Source organism: Larus michahellis, chromosome 9 (assembly GCF_964199755.1).
Source record: "Larus michahellis chromosome 9, bLarMic1.1, whole genome shotgun sequence".
Classification (NCBI taxonomy): domain Eukaryota; kingdom Metazoa; phylum Chordata; class Aves; order Charadriiformes; family Laridae; genus Larus; species Larus michahellis.
The window spans coordinates 19,796,569-19,815,555 of record NC_133904.1 but is presented as its reverse complement, the minus strand read 5'-3'; the positions used below and the strand labels follow the sequence as shown (position 1 = coordinate 19,815,555).

At 37.7% G+C, this 18,987-nt stretch overlaps 1 protein-coding gene across 15 annotated transcripts in view; it reads left to right on the top strand.

Annotated features, from left to right (window-relative positions):
- Positions 1–18,987, top strand: part of HERC1 (HECT and RLD domain containing E3 ubiquitin protein ligase family member 1) — a 122,984-nt gene that overhangs the window by 80,003 nt on the left and 23,994 nt on the right. For 10 of the 15 annotated variants that reach the window (XM_074599724.1, XM_074599735.1, XM_074599734.1 and 7 more), the window contains 19 exons: positions 180–286; positions 528–638; positions 720–896; positions 1,870–2,109; positions 2,314–2,397; positions 3,502–4,022; positions 5,511–6,286; positions 7,397–7,595; positions 8,564–8,724; positions 10,248–10,364; positions 10,540–10,771; positions 11,953–12,077; positions 12,341–12,561; positions 13,760–14,028; positions 14,563–14,615; positions 15,150–15,350; positions 15,943–16,117; positions 16,830–17,100; positions 18,420–18,633. In XM_074599724.1, coding sequence (XP_074455825.1) covers positions 180–286; positions 528–638; positions 720–896; positions 1,870–2,109; positions 2,314–2,397; positions 3,502–4,022; positions 5,511–6,286; positions 7,397–7,595; positions 8,564–8,724; positions 10,248–10,364; positions 10,540–10,771; positions 11,953–12,077; positions 12,341–12,561; positions 13,760–14,028; positions 14,563–14,615; positions 15,150–15,350; positions 15,943–16,117; positions 16,830–17,100; positions 18,420–18,633 — 4,254 coding nt within the window. The remainder of the gene's footprint in view (positions 1–179; positions 287–527; positions 639–719; positions 897–1,869; positions 2,110–2,313; positions 2,398–3,501; positions 4,023–5,510; positions 6,287–7,396; positions 7,596–8,563; positions 8,725–10,247; positions 10,365–10,539; positions 10,772–11,952; positions 12,078–12,340; positions 12,562–13,759; positions 14,029–14,562; positions 14,616–15,149; positions 15,351–15,942; positions 16,118–16,829; positions 17,101–18,419; positions 18,634–18,987) is intronic. The other 5 variants (XM_074599731.1, XM_074599728.1, XM_074599733.1 and 2 more) reach the window with 4 other exon arrangements.

The window sequence follows — 18,987 nt, the reverse complement described above, 5'->3', positions numbered from 1 at the left end:
CTAAAAATCGGTCCTGTTAGAACGTGTGTTACGTAGTGAACAACTGGAACTAAGTTCAGTAGAAGTACACAAGTTACACTTCGGAGAATTGTGCACTGGTGGCATGCAGCTGGCATCTTAGGTGCATGCCTGATGCAGAAGTCACTTTCAGATCATTAAACATACTGTTCCATCTTTAGGAGTTCCCTTGGTTGGCAATTTGAGGACTAGACTTCTTGCACTTCATGTACTGGAAGCTGTATTACCTGCTTGTGAATCTGGCGTTGAGGATGATCAAATGGCTCAGGTCTTTATATTTTGTTATAAGCTTTTACACCTGTTTCTTCAAAAAGTCTTATTAAACTTTTAAATGTTTGATAGGTTTGTTGAGAATCCAAATCAAGTGAGGCTCAGTGTAGATATTTGCTTATCTAAGAGCACTAAATATTTTGACATTTATACCTACAAAGCAAAGTAAAACAATACAATATTATTTGTTGTCCTCATCTTGGATTTAAAATGATCTGAATTATATTCTAATAAACCAGGTTGTTGAACGATTATTCTTGCTTCTGTCGGACTGCATGTGGGAGACTCCAATAGCTCAGGCTAAACATGCGATTCAAATAAAGGAGAAAGAACAAGAAATGAAGCTACAGGTAATGATGCTTTTGCTTTCTGTCTTGATTGAATGCATCTGAGTTACATTTACCACAAATATTTTGTCCTATTTCTGATAGAAGCAAGGAGAGTCTGAAGATGAAGATGAGAATCTTCCCATACAGGAAGTGTCCTTTGATCCTGAGAAAGCTCAATGCTGCATCGTGGAGAATGGGCAGATTCTGACTCATGGAAGTGGAGGTAAAGGATATGGTTTAGCATCCACTGGAGTTACTTCTGGGTGTTACCAGTGGAAGGTAGGTTGCATAAAAGTGTATTTCTTAACTTCTCTTACTCTGTTTTGGGAATATACTATGATTTATAAACAACAGCTACCTTATGTTTTTTCCCTGATGGCAACATTCTTGAGTAAATGACATTTTAGCAGTGTTAGGTTTACAGTTGGACTTGACGATCGTAAGGGTCTTTTCCAACCTAAATGATTCTGTAATCCTGTGTTTTTCAATCCAAAGTGAAGAGTTTGTGGCTGCTTTTTGAGCACTGCCATTTGGGTATTTCAGTACACAGATTGGAGACTGTGAATGTGTTGCGTATTTGTAGAGGTGATGGTACTGATGGTACTTGTCCCTAAGATCCATAGCCAGCACAAATGTGCATTGTCTTGCAAAAGTTACCTACTGCAATGTGTAGATTTTGAATTTTTTCTTTAGAAAAACACTTCACAAAAACACTTTTTTTCTTGCAAAAATATACATCAGTATGTCTGACTGACAAGCTTTTAATACATCGTCTAGAGTGATTTTTCTGGGGAATATACATACACAGTTGTAATCCTTGTTAGTACCATCTTTGAGCGTAACGCTTTTACTTCTTTTTTTAATTTGAATCTGTGTAAGTCCCTCACTGTGAACGTGAGGAGTCAAGCTTATTTATTTCTGTAATATCTTTAGCACTTGTAACCCAGCTTCTGGGTGTGTACGTTTTGAGTCCGGAAAAAGCATGACTCTGTGTATTTACATACAGTTTTCTTAATTACTAGTAGGTTAAGTTTAAATGACTTGTTATTGACTGGCCTTATACACCAAGATGTCATTTTAGAGGTAGAGCATGATTTTAGCTTATTAGCGTATTATTCGTTATTATCACAAGCGTCTGAGTGAAACAGTTAGAAGTATACATAAATACGAGTGAGGTAAATTTTCATTGCTAGATTGTGTTAAAATGTATATTCTTGACTTTTTTCCTTGTCTGTTTTGTTTTGCCTGCTAGTTCTACATTGTGAAGGAGAATCGAGGCAATGAAGGCACATGTGTGGGAGTTTCCCGCTGGCCAGTACACGATTTTAACCATCGCACTACCTCAGATATGTGGCTCTACAGAGCCTATAGTGGCAACCTTTATCACAATGGAGAACAAACTCTGACTCTGTCCAGCTTTACCCAAGGAGATTTCATCACATGTGTATTAGATATGGAAGCAAGAACCATTTCCTTTGGTAAAAATGGAGAGGTAATTAACATTAATTGTTTTTTGGTGGTTTTTGCAACAGTAATTTGGCATAGATATTTTGTATAAAGCTAAGCATGGTAGTTAAGGCACATGATGGTTTCGGTACTTACAAGAATTATAATGCAGGTATAACTTTGTCACACTTCATATTTTTGCTTGTTAAGGTGTTCTAAGTTTGGGGGTTTTTGTTCTGTTTTTAACTAGGAACCAAAACTAGCTTTTGAAGATGTGGATGCAGCAGAGTTATACCCTTGTGTTATGTTCTATAGCAGTAATCCAGGAGAAAAGGTAACTTAAATGTTCATCTGCCTAGGTGTACTGGTTTTGGGTGGGATAAAGTCAGTATTCTTCATAGCAGCCCATATGGTGCTGTTTTGGATTTATGACCAAGCGGCCTTGTTAATGCACAGTGGTTTAGCTATTGCTGAACAGTATTTACACAGCATCAAGGCTTTCTGGGTTTCTCACTCCACCCCCCCAGCAAGTAGGTTGGGGTTGGACAAGAGGCTGGGAGGGAGTGCGGCCGGTCAGCTCACTTACTGTGACCAAAGGCATGTTCCATACCTTGTAACATCGTGTGCAGCAATGAAACTGCAGGGAAGTTTGACAGCAGGTTCTGGTGCTCGGGGACAGTCTGGGCATCAGTCAGATGGTGGTGAGCAACTGCATTTTGCATTGCTTGGTTTTCTTTGTTTTGTTTTATTTTGTCTTTTTTTTCCTCTTATTTATGAAACTTGCTTTATCTCAACCCATGAGTATTCTCACTTTTGCCCTTCTGATTCTTTTCCCCATCCTGCTGGGGCGAGTGATCGACTGGCTGTGTGGGGCTTAGCTGCCTTCCTGGGGTTAACCCTCCACAATAGGTCATAAGTTTATCTTTTCCCTTCTCTTATCCTTTGTGTCTGTTAAGGATGTTGGGGTTTTTGAGGGGTGGGGGTGCTAGTTAACAAGTGCTGAGGATGTCACTGATTATTCGTTTTGGTTTATCACATACATAGCACTACATTACTTGCACACTAGCTAGACTTTTCATAAATTCCTATATTGTGCAATCTAGTGTAAATTTAAAATCCATTTTATTATTTAGAATTGATTTACAGACTTAATGTTCTACATACAAAATTGCATTCCCCAGAAACCAGGCAGAATGTAGTATTAAGAATTCCAGATAGTCTTATGTGAGAAACCATGAACTATTTTAATGTCAGCATCCTTGAGTTTGAAGTGATGCAGGTTTTGATCAGTCTTAAGGTAGATTTCCTAGGGAGTCCAAGCAAAAATGACAATGCCAGTCATTTTTTCTATTCAGCAGGAGGCTCCTGTGTTTATAAAATGAACTTCTTCAGATACGTTGAGAAGATAACTTTTAAACTGTTCTTTTCAAACACTTAGGTGAAAATCTGTGATATGCAGATGCGTGGTACACCAAGAGATTTGCTACCCGGTGACCCCATCTGTAGTCCTGTTGCTGCAGTACTGGCAGAAGCCACTATCCAACTTATTCGTATCCTTCATCGCACAGACCGTTGGACACACTGCATCAATAAAAAAATGATGGAAAGACTCAATAAAATCAAAACATGTCTTAAAGAAGCAGGCCAAAAGCTGAAGAAAAGTCGCTCAATTCAAAGTCGAGAAGAGAACGAGGTGAGAGAGGAGAAAGAAAATAAAGAGGAGGAGAAAAGCAAACACAGTAGGCATGGTCTGGCTGACCTTTCAGAACTGCAGTTGAAGATGCTCTGTGTGGAAGTATGGCCTGTTCTAGCAGTAATCGGTGGAGTTGATGCTGGTCTTAGAGTTGGAGGTCGATGTGTACATAAGCAAACTGGACGTCATGCCACCTTGCTGGGAGTGGTGAAGGAAGGCAGTACATCTGCCAAGGTCCAGTGGGACGAAGCAGAGATTACTATCAGGTAGAGTATGCTCATTTCCTACATTTTTCACAATCTAGTGGGGTTTTGTGCTTGGAAGTCTTTAGAAGTAACATACGTTTTACATTAGTTAAGCTGATCAATTATTGTAAGCTTAGACTTCAAAATTTGGCTTTTTAAAACAAATAGATATTATCAGTTAAATTTTTATGCTATCTAGTAATAAAATGCCTTGTTTATCAAAAATATATTTGATAGTTTTGAATTGATGAGCATGACAAGAATTCTTAGATTTGGCCTCTAGGTTTCAGAGCTGGGATGTGACCAGCTTGCCTGCTTTTCTAGATTTGAAATGAGCATTGCTTGTTTTAGAATTAATATGTATTGGCTAACTAAAACATTATTACTGTCTTAATTTACTACAGCTTCTTGGTTATATCTGTGCAGAACACAGATTTTTACTGGGGGTTGGTGTGCGCTTTTGTTGTAAGTGTTGAGCCTGGTTCTGAAGAGACACCTGATCGGGTTTGTCAGAATTGAGAGCAGGTGTCTCTGCTGCGTTGTCATTCGCTTCCTAGTGGACTGGAAATTGCTGTGTGGGGCTTGAGGAGCAGTTAAGGTCAGGAGATAGGATTCTTTGTTCTTAATGGTGGGGTGGATGATGGTATTCAGATTAACGCTCCATCAAGGTAGTGTTTGTTCATTCTCTGACCTGCCTTAGAGAGCTACAAGAATCCCCCTGGATTAGATGTTAACACTCTGGAGTCGTTGCTCTGCAGATGATGGTGAGAACTGGGGAGGAGGCTGGAAGGAGAGACTCCTTTTTCCACCTGTCTTGCAGAAGTACCTTCAAAGGGAAGGAAACTGAAATGAAGCTAGTGGCTTCTCTGGGCTCTCTGGTTCTCTCGCAGGATTTGCCTGTGGTTTTGTGTGGACAAGACCTGATTCACTGAATTTCTTAAACTCCTCTGCCTGTAATTTTTAAAAAGTCACTGTCCTCTCTAGGTAATCTGTCCTGACATAGCCAGAGACAGAATTACCACAAGCCATCAGTAGTGTGCTCCTTGAGATGAATAGTTAAACAGGAATGTGAGGTCAGTCAAAGCTTTTCCCTAATGTGAAAAAGTTTAGGAGTGTTTTCTTTCTAAGCTTTTTTACCTATTCACAAATTCAGCTCAGGTATGATGGTAAAATTTGGCTTAAGGTAGTTTTTCCTAGAAGTCTGTTACATATTTCTAAATAATATAGCAGAAACCTCTGTCAGCACAGAATTGATAGCTTCTTGATGCTTCTGGGTTTTAATGCTTTTTGTTAAAAACCTGTGCATGCTTTGTTGCCTTTGCTCTGATACCATATCTCCCCTTTTCTGATCATAACCTCATTTCCCCCTGTTTACATTTAATTTTTAGAATTGGTTTGTTTATTTTATTAAATATATTTCACATCTTATTTGCCTACATTATTTCCTGTACTTTCCTCCTGTCTCTCCCTCACTTGCTTTTTCCTGTGTCATTCTGATCTTTATTAAAGCTTCCCAACTTTTTGGTCGCCTAGTGATACTCCGTTGTATAATCTGGAGCCCTGCGAACCACTGCCTTTTGACGTTGCAAGATTTCGTGGGCTGACAGCTACTGTGTTGCTGGACCTTACCTATCTGACTGGTATTCATGAAGATATGGGAAAGCAAAGCACCAAGAGACATGAGAAAAAACACAGACGTGAATCTGAAGATAAAGGGGAAATGGACCAGAAAACGGAGGGTGATGCTGGATCAGACACACGATTAGGACAAAGTGCTGATGATAACAAAGGACATAGTGCTGCGAGCTCTAAGTCGGAAAATGAAATCGCTTCCTTTTCTTTAGAACCATCAACATTAGGTATGGAATCCCAACACCAACCTGCTGAAGGAAGAAAAAAGAATCATGAACACACCCCAAGAAATCATGATATAGTGCAGTCAGAAATCAGAGCAGTACAGCTATCTTACCTTTATCTTGGTGCTATGAAGTCACTTAGCGTTCTTCTTAGTTGTAGTAAATATGCTGAACTGCTGTTAATACCAAAAGTCCTGGCGGAAAATGGTCACAACTCTGATTGTGCCAGTTCTCCAGTTGTTCACGAAGATGTTGAAATGCGTGCTGCCTTGCAGTTCCTGATGCGACACATGGTGAAACGGGCAGTCATGCGTTCACCGATTAAAAGAGCTCTAGGACTGGCAGATTTGGAACGAGCACAAGCCATGATCTACAAATTAGTGGTTCATGGGCTGCTGGAGGATCAGTTTGGTGGCAGGCTTAAACAAGGTATGTTTTAAAATTTATGGAAATACAGTGCTAAATTGTTTTTTATTTCTGTTAAAATTAGTAGTAACAATGATGATACAAATAATATAATATTGCAAGTTTGTAGTGGCTCTACTTCAGAGGAAACTTAATTGGACAGAAAAATTTTAGGATGTTTTACTGTTTTGTAGGTATAGTACTGATTTTTTTTTGTCTTTTCCACAATTCCCTATTTTAATAAAAAGTGAATGCATGTCAGTCAATCAGAAAAACAGAAGTTTCTAATTTGTCTTTAGTACATTTTAAAAACAAGCAGTTCTGTATATACTTGTCAGAAGGATTTGTATGTGATGTGAATATCATAAAGTTCACTGTTATTGAGTGTGATTGTATGTGCGTGTATGTTCAGGATGTAAGTTACCTGTGTTTCTATCTGTGAAAATCTCTACATCAGTTGGGAGGTTTTGGGGTTTAATTTTCTGGAGTTTTTTCTGAGATATTTGGCACTGAGCTTAACAGAAGCTGAAGACAAAATGTGCATCATTCCTTTTCTTCTTAAAAATAAGCGTACTACAGTCAGCATCTTCAGAGAAACTATTTAAATCAGCTTAAACATAGTAAAAAATATCTAAAATATTTAAGCTAACTACTGCGCTATCTGATTGAGTACTGTCCTAAGGACAACTTCTAAACCAACCAAAAAACATGCCAAAACTCTTGTTACTTACACAGCTGAGTTAAAAATAGCTTTATAGCTCATCAGCTCTATTTCCGTATCTGAGAATTCTTTCTTTTTTGCCTAAGAGAATAATCCTAGCTGTTACAATCATAAATCTAAATCTAAATATCCTGAGATCTAACCAAGTAAATGGCTTCTGTTATCATCAGGAAAGACTTGTTTACTATTTACCATGTATCAGTATGACAACAGCAAGAGCTGATAGACTGATTTCTTTACGTAAGTCCATGAGTTATTGGCAGAAGTATTTGCATGGCGTGCACTTCTGCACACTGCTTTCTTTGGGGGAAATTTTAAATAATGATAGTTATTTTTGAAAGATTAGCCACAGCTACTATTTTGCTCTACGCAATTATATTAATGTTCCTGCAACATCCTTTTTTCTGTTGCAGAAGTGGATCAACAAGTAGAAGAAGGTGACCAGTCTCAGCAAGCCCAAACACCAGTTACAACCAGCCCTTCTGCTTCTAGCACGACTTCTTTCATGAGCAGCTCTCTGGAGGATACTACCACTGCTACTACTCCAGTAACTGATACTGAAACAGTTCCAGCTTCAGAATCACCCGGTGTTATGCCTCTCAGTCTTCTTCGGTAAAATACCTTTATTTTCAGCATATATGATTTTGTAGTTGCATGGTTTATATGCAATATATGTCTTTAGCTGTCTAAGCCTTTGAAAATGTTAATGCTTGCATTTACTGTCAAGAACTGCCTCTGCAGAGGGCAGGGTTTAATTTGTTGCTTTGCCTTGCAGGACTTTGTTACTAGAAATAAAAAGCTGTTAAGCTGTTAATATACAGCGTACCTATATGTAACATCTGACTTCTTCACGACAGCAGAAAATGAGAAAATGCCTTCCTTATTTTGTCCTCCAGTTCTCGTGTTTATTTGGTATAGTTTAAATTACAAGTCTCTGAAATTCTGTATTTTTAACGAATAGTTGTTGGTTCTCAAACTATAGTAGGTCTTGGTTTGTAGGTAACATCCTGCAAGCTAAGACCTCCTTTTATCCTACCCTCACATACTGAAATGGAAGTAAGATAAAGCTAGTTAGTCTGCAGAGGCTATTTGTGATGCAGAAGAAAGTCTGCTTTATATTGCATAGAGTCCTGTTCTAAATTTATTAATTCTGTTGATATATCTGACTTCTGCTCTTAGAGGTTTTGCAGATATAATTTGACAAAAGCCAGAACATTGTCCTGTTACCAGGACAGTGGAAGCATAATTGATGGTAGTAGTCAGGCTGAGTTCTGAACAAAGTGGGGGAAATGGGAAGAGTGTTTACTTCTCTTTTATCTCCTAGGGCAGCTCTTGGTCTATGAAGGTTTTTTTTAGGTACATGCTTAAATTTTAAGTTTCCAGGCAAAGGTGGTAGGAACGAGCTGTTCCGACAGGGTTTTTCTGCCTGCCCCAATGTATGTATTGTGCCTTACCCTTACAAAACTCAATTGCTGTAAAGTATGACTTGCCAAGTGCACTCTTATTTCATGGGTTTTTTTGTGTCAAACCTTCTTCAGCATAGCTTTGTTAAATATAAATGTATATTGTGCTTTTTAAAGGCAAATGTTCTCCAGTTATCCTACTACAACTGTACTTCCGGCACGACGTGCTCAGACTCCTCCAATATCTTCTTTACCAACATCTCCTTCAGATGAAGTTGGAAGGAGACAAAGTTTGACGTCTCCTGATTCCCAGTCTGCGAGGCCTGCCAATCGTACAGGTAAACAAGTAGTCAAAACAGATAGAAAAGTGGGCAAGTTAGTAAATTTGCAGAAGTTCAGCGTAGTTTTTAGGATACTGAAAACTGACAGAATTTCTTTTTAATTCAACCTAACGTGCAAAGCATTGTTGAAAACCTTTTAGTGACTTCTGAGGACAAAACATGGTGTAGATTGTCTAGCTGTAGACTTTATCAAGCAAATGAAATCAGTTTTTAAAAGCTGTGTAATGGATTTCAAACTACATATATAAAATAGAAATGCAGTATAATGGGTAGTTACTTCAAAACATTTATACAATTTGGGCTTGTTTCCTTGGTTGTGTGCCACTGTTTACTGCACTAATTTTCTAGCTTTTGTTAGATCCTATACCATGCAGAAAACAAGAATTGGTGTATTTTATGATACATACACCAGCGTAGCTCCTTCCAATTAATCTTGTTTAGTGAGACTGAAAGGGCTGTCCAGCCTTCATGGGCTTCCTCATGTCTGGAAACATGTGAAGGTAATAAGAGGCTTCTGTTCACAGAAGTTTTATTACTGCCTGCAATACTCAAAACAGAGACTTGCTCTATTCCAGAGTAGATGCAGAGTGGGATAGCTAGGAGGCTGAGCTTCTAAAGAGCACAAATGAATATGGTGATGCAAAGGAGATAATACTAAAAAGAAAAATACAAGTCCATGTGTATGTGTTTTGTATTAAATGAATAGAAGAGACTGAGTTAAAGTATATTCTCCAGATTTCATACTCAGTGCTGAGAAAGAAATTCCATGCTTTAAAATTCCTGACTGATACAACTTTTTATTCTTGCTCTTATATCTATGCCATTGACTGGGTCTTTCAGCTGTTTCATTTGTTGCACAGCAACTTGTCTGCTCAGTTTCACTTTTTTTTTTTGGTTTTGTTTTTTACGAGATGACTTGCTTCTAGTCACCATACAGTCTTTAAAACAGTGTTTGTTAGTACATTGTGGATGCCTTTGATCTTACCTCACTTTTATGGCAAACAATAAGGAAACTGTGGGTTTCGGCAGTAACTAATGCTTTTATAGTCCCTTGAAAGACTTTGCACAGAAATATAGCCATCATCTGCAAAGAGATTTTTCTGATATGTCACCAGCTTAGTTGAGCTTTCTTTCTGTACCTTAAGAGAAATGTTTATTGGTGAGATCTTATAGCATTTGGGAATCTTGACGAATCAGACAGGAATAACTCTATCTAGTCTACAAATACATAATTCGATACAGTCTTAAGTGGAAATAAACTTCTTAGAAGTATCTTAAAAGAAATAGGTCTTTGAATATCATGAGCATCCTACTTGATTACACAGAAGCTTACATAATATATATGTTACCAATAAGAACGAACACCCTCTGGTTTCATTACAGAAAGTATCTGACTTTGTGGAAAGTAGTAAAGGGCAATTATTCCCTTATTGAAGCTAATATATCAAAGTAAGTTCTAGTAAAGTTAACACTAAAGAAAGATTTATGCACTCTACATTTAACTTTTTCTGTCTTCTAAGCTTTGTCTGATCCAAGCAGCCGACTTTCAACATCTCCTCCTCCTCCTGCCATTGCTGTTCCGTTGTTAGAAATGGGGTTCTCCCTCAGGCAAATTGCAAAAGCTATGGAAGCTACAGGTAATCTATAATATCACTTTAAACTGAAAAATGAGATAAATATGGAACACTTTTTTCCAATTAAATACTTTTAAGTTCTATAACCATTTATGGAGGAAAAAAATTTATTTTTTTCACTGTCAGTGGTATAATCATAGAATCATAGAATGGTAAAGTGTGATTTTCCTGCTTTCAGGTGCCAGAGGAGAAGCAGATGCACAGAACATCACAGTGCTGGCCATGTGGATGATAGAGCACCCTGGAAACGAAGATGATGAAGAGCCCCAGTCAGAAGGGACTGCAGATTCACGACATGGCACGATAGTCTCTGGAAGCGGTGGAAAATCTGGTGATCATTGCTATTTGCAGTCACCAGGTGATATCCCTTCTGCTGATGCCACTGAAATGGAGGAAGGCTTTAGTGAAAGGTAAAATGTAGTTTTCTTCTAATTGCTTGTAATCTGTTGCTGAAACGGAAAATCTCACAAGTTTATTGTTGCTGACAGAACGTTACTTTATACTGCCACTTTTGAATTCTGTTTACATGAGTAAAAACAAAGATGCAATTAAATTAGATGTACATGGTGCGTTTATTTTCCAGTATTGTTTATGCACAGAACTGGGGAATAACGTAACTGAGCATCCTTCCCTCAAAAAAAAGAGGAAGGAGAAACAAAAAAAAAATGAGGGCACATACCTTACATTTTTCCTAAAAGACCTAGTAATAAAGCAAAATTTCATTGGAATATTATTTTTTTTCCCAGCATATTCATGAACAGGTGTTTTTCTACATTCTTCTTTTTAAATGAATTCTTGGTTTATCCAGAGAGGATGAAACTGAGTTGAAGCTTCCATTCTCAGTCACCTTCACAACGTTACATCTAAACTGTGTGTTAAACAGGGATTTTAATGATTATTTTTCTTTTATTTTATTTTTGATCCTAAAAGTAGTGGCTATATTTTTAAGTGACACCTATTAGGAATCATACCAGGTATTTTGTTAATAGGGAGGATGACAACTGCAACGCTTTTGAGAACACTTTTGTTCAGATGCCTTGATCCTATTGAGATAAGTGTTTTTAAGTGTCCTTAGTTACTTTGTCCCTGGTAAACTGTCATTTCACGGAGAACTCACAGATTTCAACTGGGAGAAATAAACTAAGCAACAAGTGTTACTAAGTAACTTAAATTCATGTTTTGCAAAAGATTTTGGGCAAAAGAGGGAATGACTGAGGCAGCAACAAAAGAAACGTTGATTTTATTTCTTTTAAAAAGGAGAAGAAACCTAGTTTGAGCTGTAGTTAAATTTGACCGCATAAAAGGAGTGCTCTCCCAAAATTTCTACAATGCTTGGGCACTAAGAAAGCATCGAATGGGTGTTGACATTGCTGCATCTAATTTGTTTGAGGTAAATCTCACAGTCAAAAAGACAGTAAATATGTGTTACAGTGGAACTGAAAATCCTTGAATTCCAAATTCCCTTTTTTTTCTTTCATGAAAGGAGAAAAGAAAAGCACCAATAAATATGATCTTAGTGTTTTTTCTTACTTACTGTATGTGGCTGTTTAAAATTTGTTTTGATTTAACTGTAAATTACAAATTCTTGTAGCCCTGATAACATGGATCACGTGGATAATGCAGCTTCTGCAAGTGGACCTCCTTCTAGAAGTCGGTCAGCTGTAACGAGAAGACACAAATTTGATTTAGCTGCCCGAACATTGCTAGCACGTGCTGGTAAGTATACTGAAAGACTTCCAAGGTCTTTGCTTTCCCAGTAAAGGAAGAGGAGGGGATGGGTACTTAGCGTGAATGTTACAAAACTCTTCTTCACATACGTGTATCAGTGTATATTGAACGTAAGTGTTTTATGTGGTAATAAGTAGATTATGTTTAACAAAAGAGTTACAGACAAAGCAAAAGGCAGATGAAAGTACAATCATCTTTATTACAAGTAAAATAAAAGTACTACTTTCCTTTCCTTTCTTTCTTCACTTGAGCGGGATTATACCGCTCTGTACAGGCCCACAGGAATCAGAGTCGAAGAGAAGGGATATCTTTGCAGCAAGATCCTGGAGCGCTTTATGACTTCAACTTGGATGAGGAGTTGGAAATTGACCTTGACGATGAAGCAATGGAAGCTATGTTTGGGCAAGACCTGGCTAGTGATAATGATATTCTGGGAATGTGGATCCCAGAGGTATTGGATTGGCCTACCTGGGTGTGTGTGACTGCAGCGGGGGCTGCTTTAACTTACTGCTTTTTGCATGTTCATATTTTTAAATTTAAAGTAACATGCATATGCTTATAGCCTGTTTGAAAATATATTCCTAAATGCCAGCAATGCTTAAAATCTTGTATTCTGTAGCTTCACTTTTAGATTAAGGGTACTGCTTTCTTGTGGTTCGTGCTCTGCACTTCTACGTAGTTTTTCTTCTCCCTCCCCTGAAAGATGAGAATAGAACTAGTGTAGTTGTTGTTTTGATGATATCACTTAGAAATCAAGTAGGTGTTCCAGATTGCTTAGCTGTGTGGGGTAACAAAGATGTGAGTGTTTGTTTTATTGAAAAAAAAAAAAAAATCAAATCTTTAGCAACACAATTTTCACTTAAATCAGTTTTTCTTAATTTAGTCATGTCGTGTATTTCATTCTCTGGGGAGGATGTAGTGATAGTCCTTGCTCAGTTGTTGTATAGCCCACTAAAAACGCGCTTCAGGTGGAAAGGAAATATAATAACAGCAGCTTCTTAATCTTTGGATTATCCATGTGAAATTAGACAAGCAACCCACAAGGCTAAGCTTCCGTCTCCTGATTATGATGTTACCTGACTCTGATATGGAAGCAAGTTTCAGAATACATATTGAATTTTTCAGAGAGCTTGCTTCACTGGAACATCACAATGAAATTACTGACTTAGGACAGAAATGTAATTATAGAAAAATGAACCTTATATTCAGACAAACATTGACACAAATGGTAAATATTGTTGCTCAGTGAATACAAAGTCCGATTGTCTGGAAAAAAAAAAAGGATTCTTTTTTCTTTGTTGGATCTAGTGTAGTCAAGTTCTGAGGAGAATCAGATAACTTCAAGACAGCATTGAATGTGCGCTAGCAGAGATCTATGTGAAAAGTTACATTGTCAAGAATTTTGAGTCGCGTCTAAAATGAAATAGGAGGATCTCATCCTCTGAAATTTTACTTACAAATGTTTTTCCTGTTCTGAAATGATCTGCTCTTCATTATGTCATAAATTGTCTATTTCTGCTTTGCTTTTGGGCAAGTTAACCATATAAATATCATTCTGTGTATCTAACAGAAATGGGCAGGAACATACACCTACGAATATTTGCCTATTTCATATCTAATATGAAGATATTTATTCTATAAAAATAACACATGAAAATTTTACCATGCAGCATGTTTGTGAAACTGAAGACAGAGAAGAAGTAGTGGTTTGTGAACTGTGTGAGTCCAGTGTTGTCAGCTTCAATCAACACATGAAGAGAAACCACCCTGGCTGTGGTCGCAGTGCAAATCGCCAGGGCTATCGTAGCAATGGTTCTTACGTAGATGGATGGTTTGGTGGTGAATGTGGAAGCGGAAATCCTTACTACTTATTGTGCGGCATCTGCAGAGAGAAATATTTAGCCCTGAAGAGTAAATCTAAAACGTCAACTTCTGAAAGGTATAGAAGTAGAAGATGGTGGAATACTCTATGTAAAGAAAGGAAACAGTTTAAAAGTGTTTACTAGCATCAGCATTTTAAGAATTTGACTGAAGAAATTAAAATTCCTAGTAGACTTTTTCTTTATTTATTTTAACTGAGGCTTAAAATTATTCTCTGTATTCAACAAATGCATATTTAGAAAAAAGTTTGTCTTGATATTTCTGTTTTTTTAAATGAAAAGCAAGGAATTATTTCTTGAGATGTTGCCTACTCTTGTTGACTTTTGAAAACTTCCTTTTTCAATTTTGTCTGACAATTCCACTATTTTTTATGGGTCTTTCTCACATCAGTACTGCAAAATGCTTCCCCCCTCTATAAACACTTTAAGAAGCCCGTTTTATTTATCTCTCTGTTACTAGCCATTTCTAGAAATCATATGTATATTGACATAACACTAAAGTAACTTAATAGTAAACCAAGTTTAAAATTATTATGCATATATGTAAATTACTAGATCCATTCCGTTATTTTCTTTGTTATTTTTTCATACAGGTACAAAGGCCAGGCTCCTGATTTAATAGGTAAACAAGACAGTGTCTATGAAGGTATGTTTTTAAGTTGCTGAAGATATTAAGTACTTTGCACCTGCATAGTGTTTTATTTTTCTGCATAAATACTTGCATGCAAATAAACCTGTCATGAAACTATATTTGCAGGTATACTTTAAAAGTATTCTTCAGACTAGGTGCAGTATTTCAAATTCTTTTTTTAGTTCAAATGGGAAAAAAATCAGTGACATTTTTTCCCGTCTTTCATCTAAGTAGCTGAAATGTCAAATACTTAACTTTGAGTGATAAGGTATTGTTAAAAAAAACAGCTAGTTTGGTTCTTCAGAGAATCTTCCATGCAACTTCTTTGCAGTAGAAATAAAAGTCAAATGTAGTGGAGGGGGGCAAGAGTGTGATTTTGTTTCTCCGATTTACTATGTTGTGTCTATGGTCAACATCAAAAGTTTTTAAGACTACTATGTTGCAGATTACAGTCCATGTTTTGTGCCCTGTATTGGTTTTTTTATTAGCTGAAATTATTTAATGTTTTAGCTTTTGTAACCAAGTGTAATTATATTTCTCCAATTCTAGAAGACTGGGATATGTTAGACGTAGACGAAGACGAAAAGCTGACAGGAGAAGAGGAGTTCGAATTACTGGCTGGACCTCTTGGGTTAAATGATCGCCGTATTGTACCTGAACCTGTACAGTTCCCCGACAGTGACCCCCTGGGTGCTTCAGTTGCAATGGTGACAGCCACCAACAGTATGGAAGAAACACTGATGCAAATAGGTAAATATCTCCACTTTGGTGTGATTTTATAGGGGCAACGCAGAAATATTTTGACAGTCTTTCCTGCCCCCCACCATGAGGAAGTGAAGACAGGGTTCTAAATTGTCCTTTTATTATAGGGGAGTTAGAGGAGGGTGAGGCACTCATATTGGCAGAAGGCTTGAGGCTTTGATTTACTAATACAACTGTGACCACAGTCCTGCAGTGGATGCCAGTAGCATGTTTTGCAGAACTCAAAGATGGATTCGTGGATTTAAATTGGGACTTACTGGTCAGCCTGTTGAAATGCAGGATCAATATGTAAGTTCGTAGGCCCCTCTAATGGAAAAAAGAAACAGAGGAATTAAGGTTAATTTGAGTATTGTGTTAAGTTGTGCTCATCTATCTTTGAAAATAAAGAATAATTAAATTATGGAATGTATTTCAGGAGTGTGTTTTCTCTTGATCATTATCACTACAGTTCTGTATGTATGAAATGTTGAAAAATTATGAGTAATTTGCAAACTTACCCCAACTTGCATCTGCGCTTGTTACTATGTGATAATGGTTTGTTTTTCTTTAAACACTAACGCAATTCATCATTATTTTCAAGGCTGTCATGGCTCTATAGAAAAAAGTTCTTCTGGCAGGATAACCTTAGGAGAGCAAGCAGCTGCCCTAGTAAACCCGCATGACCGTGTTATGGCTCTAAGAAGAGTGACAGCTGCCGCCCAAGTCCTTCTGGCAAGAACTATGGTTATGAGAGCGCTCTCACTTCTGTCTGTCAGGTTTGTGGCATCCTTGCCAACGCTTCTATTTGGAACCAGTTTTCGAGTCATGTTTGATAGGGATGCAGTTTTAAACTACTTGGAAAAGGGATTCTCATTTTATGTACTTACATCGTAGTATTAAGAGAAAAAGCTGTTGATTTTGTTCTTTTGAATCCTATTTTCAAACTTTATGAAAGAAACATCTACCTTTTATATGGAAAGTGGACTCCAGTGGTAGCAGCCATTCAGAAATACAGATGCTGTGTTTGTTAGTGAGGTTTTGTTCAAGGCAAGTGTTAGAGATGAATATTGGAGGAAAGAAGATGAAGTGAAGGAGTTGATGGAATATGAGGATTTAAAAACTGACTTTGCACAAGATACCTGGGCAACTATGAAGACATCACAGCAATCTGACATGTGCATGCACATATTGTCATAGCATAGCTCTAAACGTGAGTTATCCATATAACACTGTGAGTGATTCCAGATAAACTCAGGGATTTTTTGCTAGGGCAAGTCTAGGATGTGTTTTTATCTTCAGCTTAAAAGAAAAGGAGTGCAGGGGCTGCAGCTTCATTTCTCTTTCTTCGCCTTCCACCTGCATGGTAACAATGTCCAGCTAATCAAAAAGGCAGTATTCACCAATGGGTTGGGAATAGTTAAATCCAAACATAACTTTCTTTTAAAACGTCCTGACAAAACCAAGAGCATTTATATTCTTTTTTGACAGTGGTTCCAGTTGTAGCCTGGCAGCTGGTCTTGAATCGTTGGGATTAACAGATATCAGAACTTTGGTTCGTTTAATGTGCCTCGCTGCGGCTGGCAGAGCAGGCCTCTCCACAAGTCCATCCACTGTGTCAAGTTCCACAGAGCGATCTCGAGGAATACACAGCAAAACAAGCAAGCCTATCTCTTGTCTTGCCTACCTGAGTACGGCAGTAGGCTGCTTGGCATCGAACACTCCTAGTGCTGCAAAACTGCTGGTACAGTTATGTACACAGGTAGGACTGTTATTTCAACACGAATATTTATATTAAACTGCTTATACCTGAGATGAAGCAATCCATTTGGTACATATTGATAATTTGTGCTTTTATCTTATGAACTCTGATGAGACTGCCCTCAGTTTGAGGATCTCCTTAGAGTTCTTGTTTATGGCTTTACACAAGGGTAGGTTTTATTGTCGATAAAAATCAAGTAACTATATTTTTTTGCTGAGTACACTTTTTTGAGTGGAGAAAAATGGATGTGCATTTTGTCTTGATAGGGTTTTTCTGTTAAAATTGTGGGTTTTTTTTTAATTGAGACAACTGTGGAGCACAGATTGTTTATATTTAGAAAGAGATGATCTCGTGGACATGCAGCAGGATTTCATGTGTATCAGGAAACTTCTAAGCAATCAGAGTAATTGTTTTGTTCTTCTGACTTTGAAATGTAATTGTTGAGGAAATACGAGCGTTGGAAGGAATAATGGATTTTATTCTGTGTTACTGCTTTTTATCCTACCACCACATGCATAACTTTGTAAAAAAAGTTATGTAAAAGCTCCCTAGGTCTTGCTGATATTTTTGGTTACTTGAAACTTCTTTCTTTCTTTTCCCCAATCCTTGGATCTCTGGATATTTGGTTCCATTAAGACCAGGTATTCCCCAGGGCAGAAGACTCATTGAATCATAGAATGGTTTGGGTTGGAAGGGACCTTAAAAGGCCACCTACTCCAACCCCCCTGCAGCGAGCAGGGACATCTTCAACTAGATCAGGTTGCTCAGAGCCCTGTCTGACCTGACTTGAATGTTTCCACAGATGGGGCATCTACCACCTCTCTGGGCAACTGTCTCCAGTGTCTCACCACCCTCAACATAAAAAATGTCTTCCTTATACCTAGTCTAAATCTTTCCTCTCTTTCCTCTTTTAATTTAAAGCCATTACCCCCTGTCCTATCGCAACAGGCCCTACTAAAAAGTTGTCCCCATCTTTCCTGTAGGCCCCTTTAGGTGCTGGAAGAGGCTCTAAAGTCCCCCTGGAGCCTTCTCTTCTTCAGGCTGAACACACCCAACTCTCCCATCCTGTCCTCATAGCAGAGGTGCTCCAGCCCTCTGATCATCTTCGTGGCCTCCTCTGGCCTGCTCCAACAGGTCCATGTCTTTCCTGTGCTAAGGGAAATTCCAGTTGTACGTGATCTTAAAGTAAAAGTGGTTGGGAGCTGAGAATTTCTGAAAAAAGTTGAAAATCTGTAAAATTGTGCATGATGACAACAAATGCTTTACAAAATGGATATTTTTGTTTGTTCCGGGTATTTATTGTCTGTCTTTATTTTTAGAATTTGATTTCTGCAGCAACTGGTGTAAACTTGACAACAGTTGATGATCCGATTCAGCGAAAATTTTTGCCAAGTTTTTTAAGAGGAATTGCAGAAGAAAACAAACTTGTCACATCTCCGAATTTTGTGGTTACTCAAGCACTTGTAGCACTGTTGGCAGACAAAGGGGCCAAACTGAGGCCAAATTACGATAAAGCCGAAATTGAAAAGAAAGGTACGATACAGCTTTGTTTTTAAATGTTAATTATTAAGTCTTTAATTCCTCATTTATATTTAAGGGGATGCTTTCTAGAGTAATGTATACATACATACAAAAGCATACTCTCAAAAATGTACAAAACTTGTTTTAATCAAAGTAATCTTATAGTTTAGTACACAAATTTTACTTAGAAATATGATCTTATGAGTTGCATCTTTTGCCACTTTAAAAAAAAAAAAATGAATGTGTGTGTATTCAAAGCCCCATAGAGCTAAAACTTTCAGCCTTGGTTGTGCCACCTAATATGAAATGAAGGGGAATAATGGTTGAGTGTGGCCACCTAACTGCTGTCGTGTCTCTTGAGACAGA